Genomic DNA, 11952 nt, shown 5'->3' with positions numbered 1-11952 from the left:
ATTAAAAGATGGGAGAAGGGTCAAAACTCAAAATAGCCTTTTATCATTATTTCAATATGACAAAGGAGAAAGTTTTGATTTTTGAAAACAAAAAAAATAAAGGTACAATTAAAGAGAGAAGAAAACTAGGAAAGTGAGTTGCTTTAATATAAATAATTTTGCATGGGATTCTTGAAGTTTTCTCTACTTAGACTTTTAGTGCTCACCTTAATTCCTTTTTATTATTTTATAAATGAGAGTAGTACAAGTTATTATGCAAGAAGACGAGTCCATGTTAGCTTGTTCACAATAGTGGGAAACATTGGAGCACAAAAAATGGACCCCAAAGCATTGCCCCATTCACATTGTCTTATAGTTGTCTCTTTTGTATACATTGTATATTTCCGAATCCCATATTTTTTAGTTTTTTTTTTGTGATACTAGTATATATTAGAAAAATCGAGATAGTTATATAGCACATCGGTTTATGTTGGCGAGTTGTTCATGTCATATGTTTTACCAAGTTCATTTTTGATTCGAACGAAATTGGTTAAAATGTTGAGATCAATAGTAGATTCATTTGACAACTGATTTTGATATTTGAACTTTATTGTGTTTGAGATGACAACTCAAAGGAAAAAAGTGGCTTTTAATTTGGCTGAGTTCAATCAAAAGTAGGAAAGCAATGTGACTACTCGAAGGAAAATTATAAAAAAATTATCAATGTGGTAAGACTGATGCGAAGGAAAACCTAATTTTTAGGTTAATAAAAGGACGAGTAGACATTTGTTTGTTTTGTGACTTTTGTCCACTTTTTTTTCGTGCCCTATGTTGAACAGGTTTGCTGAAAGTGTGTAGTAATCGATTGTTCTTTTGTCTGGTCAGGAAAATAGTTCTTATTCAGCAAAGCAAGTTTAAAAACCTTGCAAAGTGTAGTTGTGGGTAGCTCTCGGAACAAATTAAAACAAAGTTGGATAGTCAAGAAACATCAACGATCGAGTAATGGTATAGTTGAATGTTTAGTCGATTAGAGTTTTGTTGACCATGGTTTTATCATAATTGTTTTACATATCAAATGTATAAGTATAAGTGAAAGAATTAATAAGATTTTTGCATAAATTTCGTAAATTTACTTTTCATTTTGTCGAGAGCGTTGGCTGTAGGGTAAAACGGGACCATTATAATAGATGATCGTATTCAAAATTAGGACCTGGACCACCTACCTATATATTTTTTACCTAACATATATGAAAGATTTCGAAGAATTAAATGATTCTTTTTTTTTATAGTAATAATCCCATTTAGATTGATCCAAAAATTCTTAGATATAAATATCACAAAGAATAGAAAACTTCATATATAATGAACAAGACAAGGATCCTTGATCAGGACGTAAGCCCAAGTGATCTGCGTATGCATAGACACACCAATAGAGATAGGCAGCCAATACGTTGTATATTTCCGAATCCCATATTTTAAAGTTTTCTGCGTATGCATAGACACACCCATAGAGATAGGCAGCCAATACGTTGAATATTTCCGAATCCCATATTTTAAAGTTTTTTTGTGATACATAAGTTAAATTAAGTTATGGCCAACCGGCTGCATATGCATAGAAATAATAAACTAATGTTTTCAATTCGTATTATGATCCCTTAGCTCGGTTGGTTATAGTGTGCCGCATGTTAAGTGCCAAGTTCGAATCCCGTCTTTGCATCTGATTATTTGATTTTTTTTTTTTTTTTAATTTCGTTTTATTTTGTTTACCACTTGTCATGTCCTTTTTTTAATTGTCTTTCTCTTTCCTACATGTTTTTCTTCTTCACTATGATGGGTGCATTTTACATATTCTTTTTATTCTCTCAAATAAATTAGGTTCATTCAGTTCTATTTTAATCCTTGTAATTCTATTTTAACTTTATGAAAAATATCATGTTTTAAACTGTAAAGATTACATTTGAATTAACAACATATTAATGAAATGAGTAACTTAGTAAGCATTTTATCATCTCATTTGTAGTTTATTTCATACAAAATTTAAATTTCTATGATATTTTAGAAATGTAAATTCAAAAGGTATTTTTAAGAATAAATTGCAAAAATATTAATTTATAACTGAGCAAATGAATTATTTTATACAAGATATGTAATAGAGTACATTTAGAAATCAAAATAAATTAGTGTTTGATGACAAAAAAATAAAGAAGTAAATTAGTGGTATGTACAAAATAATAAATAGTGTTTCTGATTTAATATTTTAAAATGTATTAAAAGTATTTTAAATTATTTTTACTTAATATTTCTTATCTTTGGCGGTAATAAATTTGTGTTGGTTTTGAAGAAGTTTTATTTCTTTCTGATTTGAATAAGCTTTTAAGTTTGTATTAAAATCATTTGCTTTCAGTGTTAGGGAGAAAGCGCTATCGTATTTTCGCATTAGGGAATTTAGTGAATGTTAAGGGATTAACCGATTGCACCAATAAAGATGTGGTGAGGGTAATAGAGATTCTCGGACTACAAATAGAAACCAAGAATGAAACCCAAAATTTGAGATATGGCCGTGCGATCGAGTAAGTCTTCATTACTTCCCAACGTTACTCTTTTATTTCAACATATATTTGAGTGTGTGATTGGGTAAATTATTTACAAAATATGAGATTTTACGACCATAATAAATTGATATTGAATGATAATGCATGGTCTGTATGTTATAAACGTAGGTCATGATATTATGAGTGACAACAACATGTGGGATTCAAATTTCAAAGTCTTGAACTAAAGAAAGTGACGTATACGTGGAATCATTTCAACTACAACAGTTATCCAATTTTTCTTTCTTTATTAAACAATATATGCACTTGTTCCATTACATTAATATGAATATTTATACACATATATCACTTTGTTACTTACATTATTACATAGCAAAACCTAGTAGAATATATGATTATTATTATTTTAATTTTAATATTGTTGCTCACAGTAACAGTAGAATTCAATTCGGTAACAAATTCTTTTCGTTATATTCTAAAATGGTACATGCAACATACAGTCACCTGAGGTTCTATGGTGTAGTGGTTAGCACTCTGGACTTTGAATCCAGCGACCTGGGTTCGACTCCCGGTAGGACCTCTCTTGCATCTTTTTTTTCTCCATACTGTACATTGTAATAAGAGATAGCAAAATCGAACCAAACCAATATTCATCAAAATATATAATACTAATTAGATAAACCACACCAAGATCACTTCTTCAAACCGAACCAAAACTTAATTTGAAAAACCGAATGCCAAGCCTAATTGTAATCGTCAATAAATAACATTTACAAATAGTTTTTTCCCTTTAGTACATACAAATCTGAATGCTATTAGAACTTAGTAGGAACACCTCAGATACATAAACAACAGATGAGTGGGGTAGTAGTTACACAACAAACCATATATTATGCAATTGAGAGCGTCTAAATTGGCTATCATTCTCCATGGTTGCGATGATTGATGTTCTCTTGATTTCTTTTTGTACTTCTCTCTCTTCTAAAAGCATGAAACAGATCCAATCCTAGCCCGACATTGAGGATGTTCATTCCCGTCATACCAGACAGCGCTAGCGGTAACTCCACGCCTTTCCCAAACTTGTGTGCGTCTTTGATGAGCTTGACAGTGATGAGAATGTGAGGAATGCACCTCGCAAACACAAAGGTTGTCCAGTTTAGTACCCACTCCAGTTTCACCAATGCCGTGTTACTGTCTCGGATTCCCGCCATTCTCCTTAGCTTCCTCACGTGCAGAAAGATCGAATGCATCTGTTTACACATTGAAATAACAAATGTCACTTTGGTTCACATAGGTACATGTTGTGGAGTTGAATACTGTAGTCTATGTCCAACTGGGATACGATATATATGAAACTAAAGCTAATGTTAGCATGGTCCGCAAAAGAAACAGAAAATAGACAGAAAAAAAATCTTCAGGAAGAAAAAAGTGGAACGTACCTCACAAATGAGAGTAAGAATCAGGTAGTTGATGGTTACATTTCGGTACAGAGCCAATGTGAAGCAAACAAGGAGGACGAGATGGTGAACTAGAATTGAAGGTATTAAGCCGCTGTATAAACGGTACTGAAGCATATCCCACTGGTCATATGCAAAGTAGCCGCATGAGAAACACAAAGCTGGATATGCCCATTTCCAAGTACCACCAACCAACTCAGAATGATCGAACATCTCGTCTAACCCTTTGGCTAAGCATTGATTGAGCAGAATAAAAACCACTGTAGTTAACACAAGTGGGAGAGTAGAACTTAATCAGTATGGCTTGGTGAAGAAACTATCATATAACAAAATAATGGCAAAACAGATGGTGTAATGGTCTTTTAAACCGTATTAATACATACATTCAAGGGTATAATAAGTATAACTACTAAGACTAAATGATCCGCTTAAATAGAAGCAACGAGTAAGCTCCCCAGACCCAAAAGATAATACAATCGAAGGTATATGCTTTATAAGAACGGTTGCCGCAATCCAAGAAACAAATGGCATTCTGATAAGAAAGCAAAAATTCTCCTCCCCTTACTAATACCAACTCATAGACCAACAAGCGAAACAACTTATTTACCCACATCCCAATCATGGAATCAACAAAGCTACAGATAAAAATTGGAAGTTGAAGAGTTAATATACTTTTTACCTCATTAACCTAAAACATCAAAATCTGTCTCTGACAAAAAAATTACACGGGAGATTCAAAGTGATTACAAGAAAATAGCATAGAGACAGCAAACCATACCACTATAATCAAGCAATCATAAGAACAATTCAAACGGAAACAATGAACTAATGCAAGGGCATAAAACACAGAGCGCACCAAAGCAAAATGGAGAACGTAATTGAATCCAATAAACTAAGCATAAACAGAGAGAAAAAGACGGAAGCGGGGACCTGATGCGGAGGTAACGATAGAGTGCAAAAGCGAGACAGAGGTGTTAACAAAGAGAGGGTCACGAGAAATCCACGAACGAACCACCCAATTCATCAATTGAAAGAAGCATCCACCGCATATCACCCATAGAAGCTCGTTCCGGAGATTGAAAACAATCTCAAACACGACGGAGACTAGCCATAGAAGCAGCGTCGCTAGAAAGAACTGCCCTGCTCCATTCTTCTTCCCTCCCGTGCTCCCAGTCCCGTTCCTCGCCATCGAAAACCCCTCTCTCTCTCTCTCTCTCTCTCTCTCTCTCTCTCCGCCCGCCCCGTAGATTCCTTAGTAAGTCCGGCAAAGCTCAACCCTAAATTGGATTCTCAGCTGGAATCTCCGATGATATACATTTCCAATATTGGCGGAAGAGACTTATACAAATGCCCTTTAACGTAGTAGCCTCTTTGGGACGCAACGGACACGTGTCCTTCGGTACTTGATCCTTCTTGAATGGCTGAGTCATCTAAATTAATAACAATGTCAATGCCGACGTTTCGATGTCGACAAGGCCTAGTTACGGCCCATTTTGAGAATTAGTCAGCCCATATGTAATCATGATTCGGAAAGATGGGCAAACCACTCCAATACACTTACTATATACACAGTACAACAAAATCAATGAACTGCGTTGTTAGTAGTTGTTTTACACACACACAAGGTGGAACACGACGACTATAAACAAAACACACCATCAGACTGATATATTCAGGTAATATTTTAGACCGGTTTCCAAACTGATAAAACCTCTTGGAACATCTCAAGCATCAGTTCTCGATCAGCTTGCCTGAAGAAACTACTGATTTCTTCTCTGACATCATAAATCTTTCCGAAATCAAACAAGTACATCAGACACCCTTTCTTCAGTTTCTCCAGCTGATAAAGCCATGCTTCTTGTAGCCTCTCGAGCACATTACCCGAGTTTATATCTTCCATTAAGCTTTCCTCGCATGACGCTTTCAAATCCGTTATGTCGTACTTGTTTGCAGCACCGAGTAGAGCGAGCCTGTGTTTCCAGAAGTCTTCTTGGGTTATGTTCCCGTAGAGGTAACTTAGGAGAGCCATGCAAGATTCTCTTGACATGTCGTCGATGTGGATTGTGGATGATTCTTTTTCCTTGAGGTCGTGGTGGAACATGCTTTTGAATACCGTTGAGCTAGCCGAGAGGATGGCTTTGTGAGCAGAGAGCGTGCCGTCGGCTGTGTGGATTGTTACATCGGTTAGGATGCTTTCCTCTAGCATCCGGGATAAACATTTGAGAGTGGTTTGTGTTGAGATTGATTGCATTGTTTCATCAGTTGGCCAAACAGGTGAAGCTTCACCACCCTGGATTTATATTCTGATTTAAATTGATCAAACATCGCAAGCAAAATGCAAGAGAAACTCGAAGAAACTAAAGACATATTACATTCAAAGGGAAGATTTTGAGATCAAGAAACTCGACATCAATGGTGAATCGACCGTGGAAGCTGGAATCCACATGCCACACACAATCATCAGTTGTACGCAGTAGTTTTTCATAAACTGCACCACAATACAGAGTATCTCTCAGCTAACTTATAAACAAAAGCTAAATTTCAGTTCTAACTATATTCCCATAGTTCCATCTCATTCCAATATAAATTAAATTCACTATTTTCTGAAATCCCTAATTCAACCAATAATTCCAAATTTTCAAATCCAGTAAAGTCAAATTGAGAAACCAACACATACCAGGAGAGATGTAGAATCTACGATTAGGACCAACGTTGGAGACACGAAGAACAAATTTGGCAACAGGAGGTTGCTCCTTAGCTACTCTAGACAGTTCTGGGAATAGCCTCACTGATAAATAACGGTTCCTCTCTATTGACAGATGCCTTCATTACATCCAAACACACACAAAAATCAATCCGAGAAAAAATTCCCCAGATGTTAAAAAAAAACCCAAAAGTAGAAAGAAATACCAATTCCAAATCCCAACTTTGAAAGGATCTGATTTTTTGAAAGAGCAAGGTCCAAAATTCTCAATCCTCCATTGAGCTAACCTCGAGATTGTCTCCACCTTCGTGTCCCCCATCCACTCTCTCTCTCTCTAAGTTTTGACTTCCTTTCTCTCTCAACTCTTTTACTTCACGCCAAAATAACACGACGAAGCAAACAACTACACACTCAGGTGCCTCCATCGCTTGCCACGTGTACGAAGATGTGGCGTTTTTAAATCCATTAAACCCGGTTCGCTCCGGTTTAGTTAAATAACCAATTAGATATTGGAAAGAGACGACGAAACGAGTTAGAGAGTGATCAGAATCAGATAAAAAAAATGGCGACGAAGGAGAAACCGAAGATCGTGTGGAACGAAGGGAGGCATAGATTCGAGACGGAGGATCACGAAGCTTTCATAGAATACAAGATGAAGAACGAAGGTAGTAAAGTCATCATGGATCTGGTTCGAACCTTTGTACCGCCGTCGAAAGCAGGATTAGGTTTGGCTTCGTATCTCTGCGTCGCCGCCTTCGAACACGCCTCCGAACACTCTTTCTCCATCGTCCCCACTTGCTCCTACGTCTCCGTATACTCTTCTTCCTCAAAACTGTGTATTTGATATCAGATTCTTGTACTGTTTTTATGAAATGTCTCGTGTTTTTTTTTGCAGGATACGTTTCTTCCTCGGAACCCATCGTGGAAGCATCTGGTTTACTCAGAGGATTCCAAGACCATCAAGTCTAGCATCTGATCTCATCTTCTACTTGAAAAGCCTTTTGGTGTAATAAAACTTAAAACACTTCAGGTTACATTATTATAAAGCTTATTTCATGTCTCTGTAACAACAAAAACAAAAATCCCGGTATGTATTGTATTTTTTCACAATTCGACAGCAACAAAACACTAATGTTGTCAACATTATAAAAATAAAACGTGACAAAAATACATTATTCTATATTACATATTTGTACAGAAACGTTGTTCTTGTGTCTTTTTTTTTTAGCCGGTGACAAAGTAATCCATTTTATCCGGTGGCAAGTTCAAAACAGATTGATCAACCTAACATTAAGAAACAGATCCAGGTCAAAATCAATTGTAAACGAAATGAACAAAGGGAATAATAAAGCACGATTGCCATGGTTTTACTTGCCTCTTCGAAAGGAACGAAGACGAATGGAGTCATACCCCTCTTGTGTGAGACAGCAGGTATATCCGGGTTGTGAGTTTCATCGTCTTCCCAACCTTCAACTAGGCCAAGAATGTCTTCTTCTGTGTTGCTTACTTCGTCATCGTTCACACCACTTGTCACAAGTGACAACAAATCCATCCGGTTATTCGCTCCAATCGCTGTTCCTCTTAACCTAACCACACCCACAAAAAACAAACCCATAGTAAAGATCACAATGACTAGGAGCTACTCAACTTTAAACCATCTTTTGGCTTATCATAGGACTATTCATCACATTCACATTCATTAGACACACGGTACTTAAAGATAAGTAAGATGCATTCTTCCCAAAAGGTTAGATCCTTTTAAACAAGTCTAGATTCCCGGTAAGGGTCTAAACGATTCTATCGAAAAGATAAATTCATTGTCCTGTTTTGAGGGATTGAAATACCTTAAACGGATCCTTAAGACCGTAGGGGTTGTCCCTGGGTACAGAACAGCTGCTTCAATCTGCAAAAAAAGAGTATGTTTTCAGTATAATGAAGATGTAATGTTGTTGATGATCTCTAGCCAATAAAGCAGTTGGAAGCAAAGCAGCTAACCTTATCATCTGACATTGACAATGTATAGGTGCCTCTGTAAAGATTGTCAGATTTAGAAGAAGCCTTAAAGTTCATGTACTTGGCAACATCCTTCAATTTCTGCGATGAGTTCTGGAGAATATAATAACAAAATATACCAATGTTGAGAATTATCAGAGTCGATCCTGCCAGCAACTCACATTTATACCTAGTTAGATTAAAAGTGTGCAAACCTTGTAAAGAAATCTGCCAGATGGGTAGAATCTTATGTAGCGGTAATAACAAACCTGCAACAAAACAAATTCCAAATGAAGAAGAGGCCACTCAATAAATGTGTCTGTATGGGACAGAAGTAAGCCTATGGATGAAGAAAAGAGAGCAAGGCTATGAAAGAAGACAAAGACTTTACTATATGAACTGGATTTGTAATTTTCCACTCAGCAATCCCAGCTCGAATGTAAGTATTCCTACTCACATAAAGACCTGAGAAGAAGACACACAGTTTGAAAGTAATCATACATATATGAAGAGTTGATAAGTATGACATAAGGTTACTTTGATGAATAAAGGAATACATAGTGATACCACAACAATCACTAGGTGGTAGAATCTCATGAAGGAAGGGGATGGATTTACCATCAGTACGAACTCTGGATCTAAGAAGCCACATTTTCCTCCAAGATCCATCATATGTAGACTGCAAGATGTTATAGTTTTCGATAACACCAGTAGTCTGCCAAGCTTTCAAGCAAGCATTACGCCAGAAGACAGGGTTTCGAACAGTGTACCTCCACTTTCGGCATACACAAGCTGCTCTACCTAAGTCATAAGGCATCATCCGAGCAAACACCTACGAAGTAACATCATATCCATGAGTACATACGAAACAACATGGGAAAGACTAGTAGTGTAACGAGGAAACAAGAAAAAGGAAGAAAGGGAAGATCAAAACCTCGAAAAGAAGCTCATCAGGCAAGCAACGATGAATCAAAGCTGGATCATAATGGGGTATACTGCTTGTACTTCCGCATGGTGCCACAGGCCTCACATGGACTCCATAGAGATCTACAACATGGGAAAAAATATATGATGTAACTACTCATCTCTAAAACGTAATATACAATTTGTGATAAAAGATGAAAACACAGTAGAGAATGATTAGATTTAGATGTACCAAGCCAAGGCCTCTTAGTGATAAAGTATTGGACAGTCCTGAGCCGCAACGCAGATTCGAGCTCAGATGGTATAGTGAGAGCATCTGTGACGACAACGAAGAAGAGACAACAAGCGAATCAGTAATTAGCCACAACACTCTCCTTTCATATCGTAAATACAACTCGTATATCATTTTCTCAATTTGTGATAAGAGTACATTCTCACAAGACCTACCAGATCAATTATGATCCAAAACACAAATATAGAGAAAACGTAATCAGACCCACAAAACCATGATACAACTGTTCAAAATTTATCAAAATCGAAAAGAAAAAAACAGAAAATTTAAATCAAATTAATTTTATCTGTTCTTGATGTCATATATGGATCCGATGAAAAATTTGTCAAAATTACCAAAAAAAAAGAATCGGAATACCTGAAGTCATGGTAACTGCTGGACGATTTGAAAAATCCGGCGAGTTCGTAGCCGCCCGTGCGCGCTCCCTGTTACCGGGAAAACAATAAGACGATAGAACCAGACTCTCTCTCTCTGTCTTTTTTTTTTCTAATTAAATAATTTATTTTAGTTTTATTTGTTTTTCTCGAGGTTCACGTTATTCCAACAAAACCGACATATCTGAGTTCAGATCAGTTCCAAGGTCGGTTTCAATATCTCGTTAACCAAGTGGTTTTGTTTGACCGTCTCGTCTGATAATATTAGAGAGTTACAGTGGTTCCTCCTTAATTCGTTTAGGCAAGAAATCAAGAATAACCAAAAATTGTGACAATCATTTAGTCTTTTAGATTAATTAATTTTTGTATTCTAAAACCTTAAAAATAAAAGAAAAAAACTTACAAAAACTGAGAATTAGCTTAACAATAAAATGCATTACAACAAAGTTTATTCATCTCCCATGTATTTCCTAGCTAGTCCCAATTGAGTGAGTGTGATCAATGAGTGAGTGTGATCAACAAGCTAGCTAGCTCCACATTCTGCATTTCCTTTTTGGCCTCAAGCACAAAATGGTCAAAATCCCTAACATATCTCGTTCTCATCCTCGTCGGATACGTAGATCTTCAGCGAAAGGTGAGATCCTTTAGCACCGTATATTTTATGAAGTCGTACTCATGAAACACTCTTATGCTATAAAGGTAACTAGGAAGCGGGTCCGTGCGTTGCCGCACGGGAAAATGAAAGTTTAAAGATATTAACATTGCTAATTCATGTTTTATAGAGGAAATTTGATAATAATTCTCTCATTGAGAGTATTTCCGTTGTAGAATTTCTAAACTGGTTTTACGGCTATTCATTTTTCTGATTTATAAAGTTTTGTTAAAAATATATTTTTATAACTTTTTATAATCTTAATCACTTTTTATTTGGATGTGCTCATCATCGGCTATTTTGACAAAAATAATAATAATAATAAGCTAGATAAGTTAAACATTATTTGCAAAAAAAAAAACATAACCAATAAACAAAATATCTATTTAAAGACGCATTTTTCAAATTTCTTTCAATTTAAAAACAATCAAGTACACTAATAGCCAATTATTTTAGCAAACTAATAGCCAGTTATTTGATTTTTTCTTTTGTTCAAAATTTGAGTAAAATTATACAAATTACTAATATTAGATCAAAATCATAACAAAAAAATCTTATAACTTGATTATGTGGTTGATTTGTAAACTGAGAAGAACATACCAAATTTGAACCAAAAATGTTTAGGTTGGTGATTAAAAATGTGGTTTATAAAAAGCTCAATAGATTAGTCATTCTATTTTCAATTTGATTTTTTTACTAGATTAGTATATAGAAGACCTCATAAAATTTATTATCTCAAATTTAATAAGTCACATTTCAATTCTAAAATTTGGAGTTATGAATATGCATAAGTACATATATATATATATATATATATATACAGTAAAACCTCTATAAATTAATACTCTATAAATTAATAAACACTATAAATTAATAAATTTTACTAGTCCCAAGTCGGGACAGTGTAAAAATTAACAAAATTCGATAAGATAATAAGATAATATTTTTTTTGAAATCCCCATGTAAAATATAGTCCCAATAATATCATAAATTAATAATCATGTAAATATATATATATATATATAT

General features: G+C 35.2%; 4 protein-coding genes and 1 non-coding gene across 5 annotated transcripts; 2 read left to right on the top strand and 3 right to left on the bottom strand.

Moving 5' to 3' along the window:
• Nucleotides 3040-3111, top strand: TRNAQ-UUG. The gene has a single exon. It is a non-coding gene; the product is annotated as a tRNA-Gln (tRNA).
• LOC104776300 (TLC domain-containing protein 2-like) lies at nt 3249-5318 on the bottom strand. Its single transcript, XM_010500336.2, has 3 exons — nt 4919-5318; nt 3971-4248; nt 3249-3781 (listed from the first exon to the last, which is right to left on the bottom strand). The coding sequence occupies exons 1-3, from the start codon at nt 5175-5177 to the stop codon at nt 3452-3454; spliced, it is 867 nt and encodes a 288-aa protein (XP_010498638.1). The 5' UTR covers nt 5178-5318; the 3' UTR covers nt 3249-3451.
• LOC104776299 (BTB/POZ domain-containing protein At1g21780) lies at nt 5522-7114 on the bottom strand. Its single transcript, XM_010500334.2, has 4 exons — nt 6899-7114; nt 6666-6811; nt 6361-6476; nt 5522-6278 (listed from the first exon to the last, which is right to left on the bottom strand). Exons 1-4 carry the CDS (start codon nt 7009-7011, stop codon nt 5673-5675), a joined length of 981 nt encoding a protein of 326 aa, XP_010498636.1. The 5' UTR covers nt 7012-7114; the 3' UTR covers nt 5522-5672.
• Nucleotides 7192-7872, top strand: LOC104776297 (acetyltransferase At1g77540-like). Its single transcript, XM_010500332.1, has 2 exons — nt 7192-7503; nt 7588-7872. The coding sequence occupies exons 1-2, from the start codon at nt 7255-7257 to the stop codon at nt 7666-7668; spliced, it is 330 nt and encodes a 109-aa protein (XP_010498634.1). The 5' UTR covers nt 7192-7254; the 3' UTR covers nt 7669-7872.
• Nucleotides 7792-10390, bottom strand: LOC104776298 (F-box protein 7). Its single transcript, XM_010500333.2, has 10 exons — nt 10258-10390; nt 9841-9924; nt 9619-9731; nt 9303-9516; nt 9076-9149; nt 8900-8953; nt 8688-8798; nt 8537-8595; nt 8068-8278; nt 7792-7976 (listed from the first exon to the last, which is right to left on the bottom strand). Exons 1-10 carry the CDS (start codon nt 10265-10267, stop codon nt 7917-7919), a joined length of 990 nt encoding a protein of 329 aa, XP_010498635.1. The 5' UTR covers nt 10268-10390; the 3' UTR covers nt 7792-7916.

Source organism: Camelina sativa, chromosome 3 (genome assembly GCF_000633955.1).
Source record: "Camelina sativa cultivar DH55 chromosome 3, Cs, whole genome shotgun sequence".
In the NCBI taxonomy this organism is placed as follows: domain Eukaryota; kingdom Viridiplantae; phylum Streptophyta; class Magnoliopsida; order Brassicales; family Brassicaceae; genus Camelina; species Camelina sativa.
Note: the sequence above shows the minus strand (reverse complement) of the source record. Positions and strands in the feature narration are given on the sequence as shown.

Excerpts from the sequence above, each read along its gene's own strand:
- LOC104776300 (XM_010500336.2), bottom strand. The coding sequence starts at position 5,177 with ATGGCGAGGAACGGGACTGGGAGCACGGGAGGGAAGAAGAATGGAGCA. Across the intron at positions 4,249-4,918 it reads TATCGTTACCTCCGCATCAG|TGGTTTTTATTCTGCTCAAT; the intron begins GTCCCCGCTTCC and ends TGTTAACTACAG. Across the intron at positions 3,782-3,970 it reads TTCTTACTCTCATTTGTGAG|ATGCATTCGATCTTTCTGCA; the intron begins GTACGTTCCACT and ends ATGTGTAAACAG.
- LOC104776299 (XM_010500334.2), bottom strand. The coding sequence starts at position 7,011 with ATGGGGGACACGAAGGTGGAGACAATCTCGAGGTTAGCTCAATGGAGG. Across the intron at positions 6,812-6,898 it reads AAAGTTGGGATTTGGAATTG|GCATCTGTCAATAGAGAGGA; the intron begins GTATTTCTTTCT and ends GATGTAATGAAG. Across the intron at positions 6,477-6,665 it reads TAGATTCTACATCTCTCCTG|TTTATGAAAAACTACTGCGT; the intron begins GTATGTGTTGGT and ends ATTGTGGTGCAG.
- LOC104776297 (XM_010500332.1), top strand. The coding sequence starts at position 7,255 with ATGGCGACGAAGGAGAAACCGAAGATCGTGTGGAACGAAGGGAGGCAT. Across the intron at positions 7,504-7,587 it reads CCACTTGCTCCTACGTCTCC|GATACGTTTCTTCCTCGGAA; the intron begins GTATACTCTTCT and ends TTTTTTTTGCAG.
- LOC104776298 (XM_010500333.2), bottom strand. Across the intron at positions 8,954-9,075 it reads TTACAAATCCAGTTCATATA|GTTTGTTATTACCGCTACAT; the intron begins GTAAAGTCTTTG and ends GTTTTGTTGCAG. Across the intron at positions 8,596-8,687 it reads TGTCAATGTCAGATGATAAG|ATTGAAGCAGCTGTTCTGTA; the intron begins GTTAGCTGCTTT and ends CTTTTTTTGCAG.